Here is an 18,752-nt window from a genome sequence, read left to right on the forward strand (position 1 = left end):
GGGCTTCTTATTGCGGTGGCTTCTCTTGTTGCAGAGCACGGGCTCTAGGCACATGGGCTTCAGTAGTTGCAGCACACTGCCTCAGTAGTTGCGGCACGCGGGTCCCCAAAGCACGTGGGCTTCAGTAGTTGCGGTGCGTGGGCTCAGTAGTTGTGGTTCACAGGCTCTAGAGTACAGGCTCAGTAGTTGTGGTGCACAGGCTTAGTTGCTCCACGGCATGTGGGATCTTCCCGGACCAAGGATCGAACCTGTGTCCCCTGCATTGGCAGGCAGATTCTTAACCACTGCACCACCAGGGAAGTCTGGTATTTGTCCTTTTAAATTCTATTTTTTACAAGGCAGCTAGAGGAAGGCTTCTAAACTATAAGTCAGATTTTGTCATTCCCTTGCTCAAAACCAATAATGAGGAAGATCTCGAGACAGACATGAAGTGATTTCCAGGATATAGTTTAAGTGAAAAAAGTAAGATACAGACTAGCATATACAGCTATGCAACCTTTAGTCAAGAAGAGGAGGGATATGAATATATATGTGTACATACAAATATATCATATAAATGCTTCTAATTGGAAAAAGAACTCTAGAAGGAAAAAAAAAAAAACCAAATTAACCTTCCCCGTAGAGACAGGGAAGGAAAAGTTTAGAGGGGGTAGAGTTGGAAGTGAAGCTTATCAGTACACTGCATTATGTGAGCTAATAAGTGTGGACGGGATGATAGAAATAGAAAAACATCCTTGTACAACTTCTGATGAAATTAATTGTGACATGTAACGATCATCACTGACTGCTGTAACCATGAGGTGAAGGTTGATGTGGAATGTTACAATGAAAAGATCAGGCTATCGCCACCCACACTTCAGATTAATCTCAGAAGCACTAAAGGGGGGATAACCTCAATGTGAAGCATGTACCCATCAAGTACTCTTACTTTCAAAATTGAACCTGAATCTAAACAAGCCTCTGGCTAACTTCCAGTTTACAGAAAATAGGAAGGATAAAGGAACAACTTAAAAGACGCCATGAGGAAGCTAACAGACAAATCCAGAATATGGGCTTTTTATAAGACAATGGTCTAGTTTCTTCAATAAGTCAATGGTTTGAAAAAAGTGGGGGGTTGGGGGAGAGGACCGCTCTAGATTAAAATAATTGATGGAACATCATAAACCAACTGTAAGAAAAACTATTTTGAAGGCAAGGAGGGAAATGTGACTGTGGACTGCGTATTAGATGATACTAAGGAAGCATAGTTAATTTTTTTTGGTGTGATAATGGCTTTATTGTTACATAATGGTCATAATTTTTATTTTTTATTTTTTTGTGGTACGCAGGCCTCTCACTGTTGTGGCCTCTCCCATTGCGGAGCACAGGCTCCGGACGCGTAGGCTCAGCGGCCATGGCTCACGGGCCCAGCCGCTCCGCGGCATGTGGGATATTCCCGGACGGGGGCACGAACCCGTGTTCCCTGCATTGGAAGGCAGACTCTCAACCACTGCGCCACCAGGGAAGCCCGGTCATAATTTTTAGATGTGCCATACATAAGGGTGAAATTTGCTTTAAAGCGCTTCAGCTTAAAAAAAAAGAGTTGGGATAGATGAAGCAAGTGGCATTATCTTAATAGTTGTGGAATCCAGAACTTCCATGGAAGTTCATGATTACTATTCTCTCTAGTTTTATATGTGTTTAAAATTTTTCACACTAAAAAAAACAAATTAAACCTTCCAACAACTCCTCATCTCACTTAGTAGAAAATCCAATGCTACCACATTTTCTTATGAGGTCCTACTTGATTAGCCCCTGTCTACCTCTGTCACCTCATCTTTCATTCTCCTGTTGTTCATTCCGCTTCAACCAGTTACCAGGCAATCTTTTTTAAAAATTTTTTTAAATTGAAGTATAGTTGATTTACAATGTTGTGTTAGTTTCAAGTGTACAGCAAAATGATTCAGTTATATATACATCTATATCTATTTTTTTCAGATTCTTTTCCCTCATAGGTTATTACAAAATATTGAGTATAGTTCCCTGTGCTATACAGTAGGTCCTTATTAGTTATCTATTTTATATAGAGTAGTGTGTATCTGTTAATACCAAACTCCTAATTTATCCCTACCCCCTTCCCACTAACCCCGCTTTCCTCTTTGGTAACCATATGTTTGTTTTCTATGTCTGCCAGGCAATCTTGTTATTCCCTGAACATGCCAGGCTCTTTGTCCTTGCTGGTCCCTCTGTTAGAACTGTTCTCCCCCCCCATGCTAATGTGACTGGATGCCTCACTTCATTCAAATGTCTGTTCCAACAACACCTTTCCAGGGAAGGCCTCCCTCACCACCCTAGCTGAAATAGGACTCCGCATCACACACTGGTCCCTTATTGGCTTTATTTTTCTTCATGGCACTTAGCACTATCTGAAGATGCTTGCTTGCTTGCTTAATCTGCCTCCCCTAACTAGAATGTAAATTCTGTGAGGGCAAGGTCTCTGTTTTACTCAGTGCTCCAATCCTAGCATCTAGAGCAGTGCCTGTCACATAGTAGGAGCTCCATAAAACATTTGTTGAAATGGCAAAAGAATAGTGTCGTGACAGTTTAAAAGCCCTGAGTGACGTGGCACAGATAGCAATTCATGCTGACACATTTGCTGAACTGCTAATCCTCTAGGAACAGTGTGTGCTGTGATGCTCTGTATATGTCATATGGTGGGAGAGATCTTGGGGATAAGAAGTGAGGCATCTCCCAGACTCTGCTTGTCTTTAGGGAGGACTTGTTTGCACAGATGTTTTGGGGCTGTGTCTCCAGGCTGTTGGGTTGTCAAGGGGGTGGAGTCCCCCTCCAGCTATCAGCATGACTGCTCTGTTTTCTGACTCACAAGTTCCCAGTTCTGGGCAATCCCTAAACTCAGTTTTCTTCCAGTTACTGTGGAAAAAAGGCAAACTGCCTATTGAGAAAAAGCACCAGGTCCTGAGAACCAGAGATTAGGCTCTTAAAATTTCTTAGTTTTTCCTCAGTCATTATGCCTTGACACTGTGGTGGTTTTTGTGGAGGCATAAAAAGTGGGAGGATCCATGTGATAACCTTGGACCTGGGGGCAGCAGTAAGTCTGAGGGTCTCTTCCCACCCCCAACAAGGAACCCTGCCCCTCATCTGTATTCCCTCTGACCTCTTTGCATTGTCCCTCTTGATACCCTCTTGTTATGCAGCCACAGGAGAGATGTGAGCTTGGGCCTGTGGCACTCTTGAACAAAGCCTGTTCAGAGATGTCTGTGCAGAGACCCTATTCAATTCTTCAGCTCAACAAATTCTGAGGGACCTTGGCCACTGATTTTGCTGTGCACTCAGACAATAGTGTTTTGCCATTGGGTCGAGGTCTTGCTTTGGCCTAGAAAGCACCACTGTCAAGGACAAATCTTCGTAGGCCCTGAGGAAACCCCCTCCATTTTCTCCCAAGGGAAGAGACCATGAGGGAACTGTAAGCACAGAGACTCTAAATCCTATCAATAACCAAAATTCAACCCAGTAGATTTGAAGATCTAATTTGCTTTATTAGATGATTCATGAATCTGTCAGCATCCCATCTAGCAACCAGAAGGAACCTCCCAGGAGCCGTACAAAAACGGAAGGCTTTTATAGAAAGGAAGTTGGGGAGAGGAAGTCATTAGCAAAAGAAAAGAAAGGGTGGGGACTTCCCTGGTAGTCCAGTTGCTAAGACTCCGCACTCCCAATGCAGGGAGCCTGGGATCAATCACTGGTCAGGGAACTAGATCCTGCATGCAGCAATGAAGATCCCACATGCCACAACTAAGACCCAACACAGCCAAATAAATATTTAAAATAAAAAAAGAAAAGAAAAGAAAGGGTTATTTTGGGCCAAGACATCTTCTTCTTTTTTTATTTTTATAAATTTATGTATTTATTTATTCATTCATTCACTCATTTATTTATTTATTTTTGGCTGCAGTGGGTCTTCATTGCTGCGAGCGGGCTATCTCTAGTTGTGGCAAGCAGGGGCTACTCTTCGTTGCTGTGCGCGGGCTTCTCATTGTGGTGGCTTCTCTTGTTGCGGAGCATGGGCTCTAGGTGCACTGACTTCAGTAGTTGTGGCATGTGGGCTTCAGTAGTTGTAGCACGTGGGCTTCAGTAGTTGTGGCTCATGGGCTCTAGAGTGCAGGCTCAGTAGTTGTGGCGCACGGGCTTAGTTGCTCCGCGGCATGTGGAATCTTCCTGGACCAGGGCTTGAACCCGTGTCCCCTGCATCGGCAGGCGGATTCTTAACCACTGTACCACCAGAGAAGCCCCCAAGACATCTTCTTTTTGTGAGGAAGGGAACTAGCAGATTGCCTCTTCCTACTCTTGGGGGGCGTGGGGCAGATAGAGAGGGCCCACGTGAGGGGTTACCTCATTGGTGCTGACCAGAAAGTTCCGGACTGGTTGATTAAGATTACATTCCTGGGGAAGGTCAAAACTGCAATTAGGTTAGCTATCATGGGTTTAGGTTAGTTTTGGCATCGTGGCCTTTAGCACAAGTGATGCCATTTGGGTCTGTGGTTTTTCTCTTTAACATTTCGAATTGGTTATTATTAGTATACAGGAAAATTTGATTGTTGCATATATTATCTTGTATTTAGCCACTTAATTGAACTCTCTTATCAATTCTAACAATTTCTTAGTTTATTCTCTTGAGTTTTTAAATTAAACAATCATATTGTTTGCAAATAACTTGTAACCTATTGGTTCCTGGACCAAGTTCAGTCATTAAGCTGTCATAAGGTAGATTCATATCCTACTGGTGCAGTATAATACATTGTAATTTGTTCCTGAAAACTCATCTGACGTTAAAAATACCAAAATTGATAATGAAAATAAATGAAGAAAAGAAAATCCAAATATATGTTTTGTTTTGCCGAACGCGGGCCTCTCACTGTTGTGGCCTCTCACATTGCGGAGCACAGGCTCCAGACGCGCAGGCTCAGCGACCATGGCTCACGGGCCCAGCCGCTCCACGGCATGTGGGATCTTCCCGGACTGGGGCACGAACCCGTGTCCCCTGCATTGGCAGGCAGACTCTCAACCACTGCGCCACCAGGGAAGCCCCCAAATATATGTTTTTAAAATATACTTATCAACTATGTAACACAAAACACTAAATAAAACACTAAAAAAATGCTACATTATAAATGCTTTAAATGCTACATTAACACATGAAAGAATGCTCAACATCATTAATCATTAGAGAAATGCAAATCAAAACTACAATGAGGGCTTCCCTGGTGGCGCAGTGGTTGAGAGTCCGCCTGCCGATTCAGGGGACACGGGTTCGTGCCCCGGTCTGGGAAGATCCCACATGCCGTGGAGCGGCTGGGCCTGTGAGCCATGGCCGCTGAGCCTGCGCGTCCAGAGCCTGTGCTCCGCAATGGGAGAGGCCACAACAGTGAGAGGCCCGCGTACCACAAAAAAAAAAAAAAAAAACGGAAAAAAAAAACCAAACAAACAAACAAAAAAAAACTACAATGAGATATCATCTCACACCGGTCAGAATGGCCATCATCAAAAAATCTAGAGGGCTTCCCTGGTGGCGCAGTGGTTGAGAGTCCGCCTGCCGATGCAGGGGACAGGGGTTCATGCCCCGGCCCGGGAAGATCCCACATGCTGCGTAGTGGCCAGGGCCGTGAGCCATGGCCGCTGAGCCTGCGCGTCCAGAGCCTGTGCTCCGTAACAGGAGAGGCCCGCGTACCGCAAAAAAAAAAAAAAAAAAAAAAAAAAAATCTAGAAACAATAAATGCTGGAGAGGGTGTGGAGAAAAGGGAACCCTCTTGCACCGTTGGTGGGGATGTAAATTGATACAGCCACTATGGAGAACAGTATGGAGGTTTCTTAAAAAACTACAAATAGAACTACCATACAACCCAGCAATCCCACTACTGGGCATATACCCTGAGAAAACCATAATTCAAAAAGAGTCATGTACCAAAATGTTCACTGCAGCTCTATTTACAATAGCCAGGACATGGAAGCAACCTAAGTGTCCACCGACAGATGAATGGATAAAGAAGATGTGGCACCTATATACAGTGGAATATTACTCAGCCGTAAAAAGAAACGAAATTGAGTTATTTGTAGTGAGGTGGATGGAACTAGAATCTGTCATACAGAGTGAAGTAAGTCAGAAAGAGAAAAACAAATACCATATGCTAACACATATATATGGAATCTAAGAAAAAAAAAAGTCATGAAGAAGCTAGGGGTAAGGCGGTAATAAAGACACAGACCTACTAGAGAATGGACTTGAGCATATGGGGAGGGGGAAGGGTAAGCTGGGACAAAGTGAGAGAGTGGCATGGACATATATACACTACCAAATGTAAAACAGATAGCTAGTGGGAAGCAGCTGCATAGCACAGGGAGATCAGCTCGGTGCTCTGTGACCACCTAGAGGGGTGGGATAGGGAGGGTGGGAGGGAGGGAGATGCAAGAGGGAAGAGATATGGGAACATATGTATATGTGTAACTGATTCACTTTGTTATAAAGCAGAAACTGACACACTACTGTGAAGCAATTATAATCCAATAAAGATGTTAAAAAAATGCTACATTAAAAATGCTTTTAATGCTACATTAAAAATGCTTCTTTCTTGGGGAGTTATTTTTACTCATGGGCTGGGCTAAGATGACCATCGTGAATATACGAAAAAACCACTGAATTGTACACTTTAAAAGGGTAATTTTGTGGTATGTGAAGTATATCCCAATCTTTTAAAAAAGAAAATATAGTCCTTGAAGTTTGGCATGAAGATGTCATATTTTTCTGCTAAATATCAAGTGAACATAGGCATTCTTTATTACTCTTATGACCTTCCAAGTGCATTTTAAAATAGAGTCATACTTCTGGAAAGTTTTTGTTGCCAGTGAGCTGCATATTGACACATGGTAAATGTTTAGAGAGGGGTAATTTCTATGGCAACTTGAACAGTGACCCCTTGCTCTCCTATTTCAATAAAATCTTCATGGCTGAGTTCCTTTGAGGACCTAACAATTCAACCACCTCTGCTTTATAGCCAGGTCTTGATTTATATTTCTTGACATTGGAGATTTGTGACAGCATTAGATTACAAAAATTCCCTCTTATTGATATTAGACACCTGTATGGAAATAGTAGCCTTCCTCTTCAATGATTTCAATTAACTTTTCCGGAACTCCTTCAATGTTTCTGTGCCAGGACCTGCAGATTACCTCTCCCCCAATTCTGATATCGTAGTAAAATTTCTCTTGTTGTAGCTCTTAAAACAGAAGTGTACTTTGTTCAGGATGAAATGTTTTCTTTTGATCTCTCTGCCTATTTTTATGTGTTCTTAAGAGAGACAATGTTTTTGTCCACATTATTGCTTGGCTCATTATGCATTAATGGAGTCAAAATATCATATTTCAATTTTAAGTTATAGTCTCAATTCTTTATTGATTTGGCATTTCTTTTCTCATATATTGGGGAAAGTGAAATTTTTTTCAAATTTGAAGAAAACTGATAAAAAAAGTGATAAAGGGGACCAGATATTGTCACTTCCTCATTCAAAACTTTTCAGCGGTTTCCCATCTCACTCAGAATATTTACGATGACCTCCAAGACCTTATGTAATTGAATCCCTGCCTACCCCTCCCACCCTGTTCTTATTCTTCTCCTTGTTTACCCACACCTCAGCTTATTATCAATTGAATTTGTATCAGTGTAAATAGCAGTTTGGGTATTACAGTGGGGATTTTAGTCGTGATAAGAAAGGAATCACCTCTAAACATAATTCTGTCGCCTTCTTTCCCATATTTATTCCTCTCAATTCTGTTTTACTTGTTATTGCTTTGGCCAGGAATCTGAAAATAGTAGTAAGTAACTGTGTTGACAAAAGACATTCTTGGTTTGTTTCTGATTTTAAAGGAAATGTCTATAGGGTTTCATTTTATGATGCTGGCTATTGACCTGAGATAGGTAGCATTTATGATATTATGGAAGTATCTTGTATTCCTAGGTTTTAAAGAGTTTTTAATCAAGAATGGACATTTAATTTTATTTTATGCTTTTTAAGCAAGTATTAAGATGACCATACAGTTCTTCTCTGTTGACCTATTGTGTCCTAGGAATAGATTTCCTAATATTTAGCCATATTTACATTCCTGGGATAAATCTTTCTTGCCGGTGGAGCATTCTGTTGAGGGAACTCTGAATCCAATTTATTCTTATTTTATTTAAGAGGTTTACATCTTTGTTTGTAGGTGATATTATTCTGTAGTTTCCTTTTTTTGGCATGTGTGCTGTCTCTGTTTTTAATCAGGTACTGTCAATGAAAACACTTGAAAGAGATGAACCATCTTGGTGGCCTTCTGTGAGTAAGTACAATGGTTCTATTTGCTCAGGGTGGCATTTTATACATAGTCAAAATTTATTAATCCCTTATACTTTACACAAAAATTAATTCCAAATGGATCATGGGCTTAAATATAAAATGTAAAATTAGAAAAATGTTAGAAAAACACATGGGAGAAAATCTTGGGGACCTAGAGCTTGGTGAAGGACTCTTAGACATGACACCAAAAACAAGATCCATGTAGTAGGCTGAATAATGGTTGACCCTAAAATGTCCCCGTCCTAATCCTTGGAACTTGTGAATTTGCACCTTACGTGGCTGAGGACTTTGCAGATATGATTAAGAGATGGGAAGATTATCCTGAATAATCTATGTGGGCCCAATGTAATCACAGGGGTCCATATAAGAGGGAGGCCGGAAGGTAAGAATCAGAGAAAGAGATGTGATGCCAGAAGCAGGGGTTGGAGTGACACCTTTGCTGGAGGAGGGTCATGAACCAAGGAATTCAGACAGCCTCTAAAAGCAGGAAAAGGCAAGGAATGAATTCTCTCCTACAGCCTCCAGAAGGAATGCAACCTTGCCAAAACCTTGTTTTAGCCTGGTGAGAGCCTTTTTCAGGCTTCTGACCTCCAGAACTGTAAGATAATATATTAGTTGTTTTAAGCCACTGTGTTTGTGGTAATTTGTTATAGCTGCAATAGTAAACTGATAAAATTCATAAAAGAAAAATTTGATAAATTGGACTTTACCAAAACTAAAAATATTTTCTCTGCAAAAGACCCTGTTAAGAGGATGAAAAGACAAGGTATAGACTTGGAGAAAGCATCTGTAAACCATGTATCCAACAAAGGACTAGTATCCAGAATATATAAAGAACTCTCAACAGCAAAAAGCTAATCAACCCAATTAGAAAATGGGCAAAAGTCTTCATTTCACTGAAGAGGATAGACAGATGGCAAATAAACACATGAAAAGATGTTCAACGTCATTAACCATTAGGAAAATTGTAGTGTAAGTGCTTAATAATTAACTTTTTTATTGTAATGTAAGTGCCTGTCATTAAGCTTTTGATTGCTGAGGCATCCGTTTCAAAAACATTCATCTTGAATAAACACATTGCCAGCTACACAATGAGATAAAGAGCCAGGCTGTCCCACTCCTGTAGTTCCCCTTTTAGAAAGCTCTGGGCGACCTAGATAACTGAAAGGATGCGTGACCCTGCTTTTCCCTTCCTATGCTTTAATTCCCACTCTTATGTTTTAAATTCACCAATAAAGAATGAACTCGTGAAATCCTGGGCACCCCACCCTCATCCCCAATAAAGGCAGAACCCCAGGTTCACATGCTCTCTCTCTCTCTCCCCATGACCTCTCTGTGTGGCCCTCAGAGTGCTACGTACCATCCAGGACTTATGAGTAATGAACCTCGTTTTTCTAAATTTCCTTGATGGTCTTGCAATCATAATTAAGAACCACGAGAGCCGATCCAGCCACAACATTGGCTCTTGTTAGGGAAATGTCCTTGGGGCTCACCCACAAGTAGTAGGGCCCAGGTGAGTGCCCCCAGGCATTTCTAACTAATAGCATCACCATTGGTAGGCTGAGACTGACCCCCCCAAATGCAAATTAAAACTACAACGAGATATCACTACGCATGTATCAGAATGACTAAAATAAAAACAGTGACGATACCAAATACTGGCTAAGATGCAGAGAAACTTGCTGCCTCATATATTGCTGATGGGAATGTAAAGTGGTACAGTCACTCTAGAAAATAGTGTGACTCTTTCTTATAAAACTAAACATGCAATTACTTATATAGCCCATGAATTGCACTCCTAGGCATTTATGCCAGAAAAATAAAACATGTTCACAGAAAAACTTGTACATGGATGCTTATAGAAGCTTTGCTTGTAATAGCCAAAAACTGGAAACAATCCAGATGTTTTCCATTGGGTGAGTGGTAAAATGAACTTTGGTACATCCAGACCATGGAATACTACTCGGAAATAAAAAGGAATGAACTATTGATATACGACACCTTGGATGGATCTTAAGGACATTATGCTTAGGGAAAAAAGCCAATTTCAAAAGATTACATACTGTGTGATTCCATTTGTATACAGTTGTCCCTTGGTATCTGAGGGAGACTGGTTCCAGGACCCCACCCACCTTGCTGCAGATACCCAAATCTGCAAATATTCAAGTCCCTTATATAAAATGATGTAGCATTTGCATACAACTTATGCATATCCTCCCTTATATTTTACTATTTTAAATTTTATTTTATTTATTTATTTTATTGAGGTATAGTTGATTTATAATATCATATTAGTTTCAGGTGCACAACATAGTGATTCAAAATTTTTATATATTATATTCCTTTTATAGTTATTATAAAATATTGGCTATATTCCCTGTGCTGTACAATATATCCTTGTAGCTTATTTATTTTATACATAGTAGTTTGTACCTCTTAATCCCTTACCCTAGCCCTCTTCCCTCTCCCCACTTGTAGGCACTACTTTGTTCTCTATATCTGTGAGTCTGTTTCTTTTTTGTTATATTCACTAGTTTGTTGTATTTCTTAGATTCCACATATAAGTGGTAACATACAGTATGTGTCTTTCTCTGTTTGACTTATTTCACTAAGCATAATACCTTTCAGGCCCATCCATGTTGTTGCAAATGGCAAAATTTCATTCTTTTTTTATAGTTGAGCAGTATTCCATTGTATGTAAATATACCACATCTTCTTTATCCATTCATCTGTTGATGGACACAGTTTGCTTCCATATGTTGACAATTGTAAGTAATGCTGATATGAACATTGGGGTGCATGTATCTTTTCGAATTAGTGTTTTCTTTTTCTTCGGATATATACCCAGAAGTGAAATTGCTGGATCATGTTTAGTTCTATTTTTAGTTTTAGTTTTTAGAGGAACTTCCATACTATTTTCCATAGTGGCTGCATCAATTTGCATTTCCACTAACAGTGTACGAGGGTTCCATTTTCTCCACATCCTCACCAACATTTGTTATTTGTGGTCTTTTTGATGATAGCTCTTCTGACAGGTGTGAGGTGATAGCTCATTGTGGTTTTAATTTGCATTTCTCTAATGATTAGCAATGTTGAGCATCTTTTCATGTACCTGTTGGCCATCTGCATGTCTTCTTTGGAAAAATGTCTGTTCGGGTCTTCTGCCCACTTTTAAATTGGGTTGTTTGTTTTTTGATATTAAGTTGTATTAGCTGTTTATATATTTTAGGTATTAATCCCTTATGGGTCATATTGTTTGCAAATATTTTCTCCCATTCAGTAAGTTGTCTTTTTGTTTTGTTGATGGTTTCCTTTGCTATGCAAAAGCTTTTAAGTTGAATTAGGTCCCATTCTCATATATTTAAAAATCATCTCTAGATTACTTATATTATAGTGCCTAATACAATGTAAATGCCATGTAAATAATTGCTGGCTTGTGGCTAATTCGAGTTTTGCCTTTTGGAACTTTCTGGAATTTTTTTCTGAATACTTTGAATATTTTTGACCTGACAATATTTTTGATGAAATATTTTTGATCCATGGTTGAAATCGTGGATGCAGAACCCTTGGATACAGAAGACTGAGAGTAATATCCTTGAAATGACAAAGCAACAGAAATAGAGAACAGGTCAGTGATTGCCAGGAGACAGGGACGAAGGTGGAGGTATGTGATTATACAGGTATAGTATGAGGGAGTTCCTCTATGGTGATGAAACAGTTCTATATCATGACGGTCATGGGGGCTACACAAATCTATATATGGGGTCAAATTGTATAGACGCACATACATGCACACACACACACAAATGAGTGTGTATAAAGATGGTGAAAACTGAATAAGGCCTGTAGTCTAATTAACGGTATTGTACCAGTGTCAATTTCCTGTTTTGATATTGTACTTCAATTATATAAGATGTCACCATTGTGGGAAGCTGGGTAAAGGGTCAGATGAACTCTATTTTTGCAACTTCCTGTGAATTTACATTCATTTCAAAATAAAAAGTATTAAAATTTTTTACTGTGGTTTTGAAACTTTAATATAGCTCACACTTTTTCCCTTAAACTAAAAGGCTAATTTTTCTTTGAGGTATAATTCATACTGTAACAAAGCAGAACTGTGTGGGGCCCTCTTGGGGACAGACTCCCCTCCACACAATGTCCCCTGCCTGCATCTTATTTGTAGAAGAAGCTTGGCATCTTTGACTCCATAATGTATCTATCTCTTCTGCTGCTTTAATCTCTGAGTCATAAACCTCTGCTTAGCTCTACACATACACATGTTAATCACTAAAGGAATTTTGCTTACAGCTTAAGATTTGTGCAAACAGCCCCTCACCTGAAACTTGTCTCCCACAGGGAGATAAGGAAGTATGAACAAAAAAATAACTATTGTTTTGTCCAGATTTAAAGGAACATTGTGACCAGACTCAATCAACCCAAGTCAGCTGACCAAGAACAAAGTTTTCACAACCATCCTCGGACCCTTGCTGGTGACCACATGTCACTTCCTGATCTTAACCCCTTCTTGCTTCCTTCTTCCCTACAATAAAAAAACTTTGAATTCTACCCTGAATTAAGATGGTTCTTTAGGACATTAGTCTGTCATCTTCTTGGTTTTCTAGCTTTCTGAATAAAGTCATTTTTCCTTGCCCCAACACCTTGTGTCTCAACTCAGTGGCCTCTTGTGCAGCAAGTAGTATCAGCTTGAACTTGGTTACAATATATCATAAAATTCACCATTTTAAAGCATACAATTTAGTGGGTTTTAACATATTCACAAGGTTGTGCAGCCATAACCACTATCTATTTTCACAACATTTTCATCACCTCAGAAAGAAACCATGTACCCATTAGCAGTCACTCCCCATCACCTCTTTCCCCAGTCCCTGACAATGACTAATCTACTTTCTGTCTCTCTCTTTCTCTGTATCCACATATTTGCCTATTCTGGACATTTCATGGAAATGGAATCATGCAATATATGGCTTTGTGTTTCTGGCTACTTTTACTTAGCATAATGCTTGTAAGGTTCATCCTGTTGTGGCATGTATCAGTACTTCATTCTTTTTATGGCCGAATATTTCATTGTATAGATGTACCACATTTTGTTTCTCCATCCATCAACTGGTGAACCTATGGGCTGTTTCCACTTTTTTTGCTATTAGAGGCTTACCTAGGAGATGTTGTGGATTCAGTTCCATACCACTACAATAAAGCAAATGTTGCAGTATAGTGAGTCATGTGAATTTTTTGGTTTCCCAGTGCATATAAAAGTTATGTTTACACTATACTGTAGTTTATTAAGTATTCAATAGCACTGTGTCTAAAAAAACAATGTACATACCTTAATTAAGAAATGCTTTATTGCTAAAAAAATGCTAACTATTATCTGAGGCTTCAGTGAGTTTTTGTAGTAACATCAAAGATCACTGATCACAGATCACCATAACAAACATAATAATAAAGGAAAAGCTTGAAGGATTGCAAGAATTACCAAAAAAGTGATTCAGAGACACGAAGTGAGCAAATATTGTTGGGAAAATGGTGCTGATAGATTTGCTCCACAGAGGGTTGCCACAAAATTTCAATTTGTAAAAAATGCATTATCTGCAAAGCAAAATAAAGTGAAGCACAATAAAACCAGGCATGCCTGTGTAAATAGTTGTGCTATGGTCATCCATATACAAATTTTTGTGTGACCATGTGTTTTCAGTTCTTTGGGTATATATGTAGGAGTGGAATTGCTAGATCATATGATAACTTTAACTTTTTGAGGAAATGCCAAGCTGTTTTCCAAAGAGGCTGTACCATTTTATGCTCCCATCAGCAATGCCTTAAGAGTTCCAATTTCTCCATATCCTCACCAATACTTGTTATTGTCTGTCTTTTTAATTATAGTCATCCTAGGGGGTATGAAATGGTATCTCATTTTAGTTTTGTATTATATTTCCCTAATGGTTAACTGACCATTTTTGATTTGTATATCTTATTTGGAGGAATGTGTCTATTCAAATCCTTTGCCCATTTTTAATTGGGTTGTCTTTTTGTTGTTGAGTTGTAAGTTATTTATATATTCTGGATACTAGACTCTTATCGGATGCATGATTTGCAAATTTCTCCTGTTCTCTGTGTTGTCTTTTCACTTTCTTGATAGTGTCCTTTGAAGCACAAAAGTGTTTAATTTTAAGGAAGTTCAACTTACCTATTTTTTCTTTTGTTGTTTGTGTTTTTGGTGTCATACAGAAGAAACCATTGCCAAATCCAAGGCCAGAAAACTACCCTACTTTTTCTTCTAAGAGTCTTACAGTTTAAGCTCTCACTGTAGGTCTTTGATCCTTTTTGAATTAATTTTTGTATATGGTATGAGGTAGGGTTCCAACTTCACCCTTTTGCATGTGAATATCCAGTTGTCCCTGCATTATTTATTTATTTATTTTTCTTTGCTAGAGGGGGTGCTGAAGTGGCACACCAAAGGCTTTTCTGAGAAGGTGACATTTGAGTTGAGAACTGAATGATGAGGAGCCAGCTATAAGGAAATCTGCAGGAGAGGGAGAAGTCAGGGCATAGGACACAGCCCACACAAAAGTCCTGGGGCCGGACTCTGCCTGGCATGGTGGAGGGATAGCAAGGAGGCCTGTGTGGCTGGAGCAGAGTGAGTGAGGGGGAGAGGAGGAGGGGAGGGCAGGGAGGGTACGGGTCAGGAAAGGCAGGGCCTTGTGGGCTGCAGGGGAGGACTTGAGCTTTTACCCCCAAGGGAGGTGGGACCCTGGAGGGCTGTGGGCAGAGGAGGGACAGGACCTGACTCAGGTGCTCACAGGTGCCCTCTGGCGGCGGCTGGGGGAGGACAGACTGTACTGGTGAGGGCAGGAGCCACTAGACTAGGGCAGAGGGGACAATGCTGCTCCAGGTGGGCAGTAATGGGGGCTGAATTAGGGTGGTGGTCATAGAGGATGTGAGAAGTGGGTGAACCCTCGCTAGATACTGAAGGCAGAGGTGACACTGGGAGGGAAGGAGAAGGGAGTTGAAGGTGACTCCCACGTCGTGGGGATAGAGTTGTCTCAGCCGAGATGGCAGACAGGGCGGGAGCAGATTTGGGGGATGGTCGGGTGCCATGTGGCCAAGATGAGTGTGAGACAGAGTATGAGACAACTTTGAGCCCCCTCGTGGAGACCTTGAGGGTTAGCTGGACCCCAAATCTGGAGCTCAGGGGAGGCCCTGGCTGGAGATAGGGCTGTGGGTGTCATCTGGGCAGAGACGTGGTTCCAGCCCTGAGAGCGGACAAGGCACCCAGGAGGGGTATGGGTGGGGGAGGGAAGAGGCCAGAGAACCCAGGTGTGGGCCCACCAGGGAGAGAAGAGGGCCCGGAGAGGTGGGAGGGAAGCCAGGCGAGTGCAGGGTCCAAGGACCCAGTGAGGATGGAGTTCCCAGGACGAGGGTGGACTGGCCGGGGAAGATGCTGTGGAGAGGGGGAGGAGGACAGAGAAGTGACCGCTGGACTTAACAGGGCCCAGTGACCTTGATTAGGGCAGTTTCTGCGGCATGGGGGGAAGGGTGAGAGCCTGGGGGAGACTGGGGCGGGGACAGCGGATGTAAAGCCATCAGACAGTGCGTTGTGTTGGGTGTACGCCATGGGGTGTGTAAGCGTGAGGTGGCGTGGTAAGGCATGTGGGGTGTGCTAGAACCCGTGGCTCACTTTAGGGCACAAGAAGGCGTGTTAGGGCATGCACATGCGGAGCTGCACATGGCAGAGGCGCTGGCACGCCCCTGTTTGGCACGTGTTGGACCTCACGTCTGCTGTCAGAATAGTGGGGGGGGAGGGGAGGCTCTCCGATCTCATTAACTACACCCCTCCTCTAGGGACAACCTGTACCGGGTGGAGCTGGAGCCCCCCACGTCCATGGAGCTGCGGTACCAGCGGGTGAGGAGCGGGTGCAGGCGGGAGGGGAGGGGGCAATGCTTGGGGCTCCCGCCAGGGGGCCCGGACACTGAGCTGGGGAGCAAGGTGGATTCGGGCCTCCCTAGCAGGGTTCCTAGGGCTGTCAAGGACCCCGCTCACCTCACCAGCTCTCTGTGTCCCAGAAGCTGACCTGGTGCTCCAACCCCAGCGACATCAGCTTGTGTCGGATGAAGGGCAAGCAGGAGGTAAGTGGGCACTGGCCACGCCTCCAACCACGCCCCAATCCGTCCCGGCCACCCCCTAGGGCAAATCTTCTGCTTTCATTCTAAGCCAGGGCCCTGGTGTTGCCATGGCTACTCCCAGAGCCTGGCCACGCCCCCAAGGTGGTCCTCAGTCGTGGCCGTGCCCTTAGCCCTCGTCTTGCCATAGCTCCACCCCTTCAAGTGCCCTATTTCCCTGTCTGGGCCCCTCCCTTAGTCATGGCCTCGCCCCCAGCCTAGTCCTAGTTTAGCCCCCTGATTTTGCCACGCCCACATCCCTGGCCCCTCCTTGCAGGCCCTGCCTCTTCCCTGGCCCCGCCCACACCCGTGACCACACCCACCCTGGCTTCTCTCTTCCCGCCGCCCCAGTCCAGGGCGAGTGTCGAAATTTTGTAAAGGTGCTTCTACTTCGGGACGAATCCACCCTCTTTGTGTGTGGTTCCAATGCCTTCAACCCCGTGTGTGCCAACTACAGCGTGAGTCATCGCTCTTCGAAGCCGTGACTGCCCCAGGTTCAACCTCCACGCCTTTGCTCACCGGCCCTCCACTGGTCATGCCCTATCCCCAGGCCACATCATCTCCTACCGGAAGCCTTACTGGATACGCCCTCCCAGGCCCCTCACCCGGAGCTCCAGAGGAGGCTTCCAAAGGAGGCCTGTACAGGCTGCAGCAACTTAAACTACAAACCAGTTATAGGATGAATTAGGATCGATTCAGACCCATTTATTACAGATCAGTAAATTGAGTCCCAGAGAGGTTAAATGACTGACCAAGTCACACAACATCCAAGGTGGCGCCAGGATTCCCCTTGGAGGGGGTGGCTGGGGGAGCCAGGGGCTGCTAGGTATAGACAGGAGCTCTGTCACTCAGTCCCTGTCCCCCCTGCAGATGGACACACTGCAGCCCCTCGGGGACAACATCGGAGGTATGGCCAGCTGCCCATACGACCCCAAACACGCCAATGTTGCCCTCTTCTCTGGTGAGTGCCCCCAACTCTGACCATCTTATGGGGCCCCAGTCCACAGCAAGAAATGGCATTTTCCACTCTTGGAGTCAGGTCATTTAGAAGACGGCTGGGAGACCATCTCTCCAGCTATAAAACAGGCAGAATCTCAAGGGTAGGGCTCAGCCGAAGTTGGGGATGAGCTGAGGAGTTGGGGATCAGCCTGAAGTCAGGGCCTCGTCAGGGTTGGGGCTCAGCCTGGGGCTTAGGGCTCACTTAGGCTCAGGGCTCAGTCTTGAAGTCAAGTTTTGACCCATCCAGCCTCCGGCCTCTATGATCTAATCTCTCACCTGCCTCCCCCTGACTCACCCCCATCCAGAAGGGATGCTCTTCACAGCCACCATTACCGACTTCCTAGCCATCGACGCAGTCATCTACCACAGCCTCGGGGACCGACCCACTCTGCGCACCGTGAAACACGACTCCAAGTGGTTCAAAGGTGGGGTGATAGGGGCAGACCTGGTAGGGCTGGCATTCATCAAATTCCCCCACCAGAATAACAGTCCCAGAGGAGACAGGCAGGGAACTCCCCTCTCATCTTTGGAACCTACTAGCCTCTTTGAAGATAAAGTTAGAGGAAAGATTTAAGTTGGATCTAAAGCAGAACTTGCTGGAAATGGGTGGCTTAGCAACCTGAAATGGAACAGCATGAGCGGTATGGTAGGAGCTCAGCTCAACACATGAAGGAGGAAGGTGACAAAACAGTAGACGTTGCTATCTGTGGAAAGAAGACACGGTGATTTTAGGATTCTGACACCTACTCCCTCCAAAAAACCCCAAAAACTTTGGTCTCTTTTATTTTGCCTGGGTAATCAGCTTATATTCCCCCCTTCACTGTAAAAGCAGCCACCCAGGCTACTGTGTTCCCAGCCCCAGAAACTCCCTTTCTCCTGTCATGGGCTGAGTTCTGACCCCTCCTCTCCTACAGAGCCCTACTTTGTCCCCGTGGTGGACTGGGGCAGCCACATCTACTTTTTCTTCCGGGAGATCGCAATGGAGTTTAACTACCTGGAAAAGGTAGGGCCCTATTTCCCCTCCCAAGGAGGCCCAGGCAGTGGGGCATGCAGCTGAGAGGCTCTGATCTCGGGAAGTGGGGAGCAGAGGTGGTTCCATGAAACTCCACCTGGGGCAAGAGGGTCCCTCTGGTCCTCAGGGCCCTCCACTCCAGCCGGGTCCAGGTCCCTGGGGCTTGAACTGTAACACAGCTGAGG

The 18,752-nt window shown here is 43.4% G+C and overlaps 1 protein-coding gene across 1 annotated transcript; it reads left to right on the forward strand.

The window, feature by feature from the left end:
* Positions 1–15,448: 15,448 nt before the first annotated feature.
* On the forward strand, positions 15,449–18,651 carry LOC137216661 (semaphorin-6B-like). Its single transcript, XM_067722722.1, has 8 exons — positions 15,449–15,519; positions 16,239–16,299; positions 16,461–16,523; positions 16,609–16,661; positions 16,834–17,014; positions 17,427–17,517; positions 17,861–17,980; positions 18,470–18,651. Exons 1-8 carry the CDS (start codon positions 15,449–15,451, stop codon positions 18,610–18,612), a joined length of 783 nt encoding a protein of 260 aa, XP_067578823.1. The 3' UTR covers positions 18,613–18,651.
* The last annotated feature ends 101 nt before the right edge of the window (positions 18,652–18,752 follow it).

The sequence above is a fragment of the Pseudorca crassidens genome, chromosome X (genome assembly GCF_039906515.1).
Source record: "Pseudorca crassidens isolate mPseCra1 chromosome X, mPseCra1.hap1, whole genome shotgun sequence".
NCBI classification, from domain to species: domain Eukaryota; kingdom Metazoa; phylum Chordata; class Mammalia; order Artiodactyla; family Delphinidae; genus Pseudorca; species Pseudorca crassidens.

Excerpts from the sequence above, each read along its gene's own strand:
- LOC137216661 (XM_067722722.1), top strand. The coding sequence starts at position 15,449 with ATGGCAGACAGGGCGGGAGCAGATTTGGGGGATGGTCGGGTGCCATGT. Across the intron at positions 16,524-16,608 it reads GGATGAAGGGCAAGCAGGAG|CCAGGGCCCTGGTGTTGCCA; the intron begins GTAAGTGGGCAC and ends TTTCATTCTAAG. Across the intron at positions 17,015-17,426 it reads CCGTGTGTGCCAACTACAGC|ATGGACACACTGCAGCCCCT; the intron begins GTGAGTCATCGC and ends TCCCCCCTGCAG.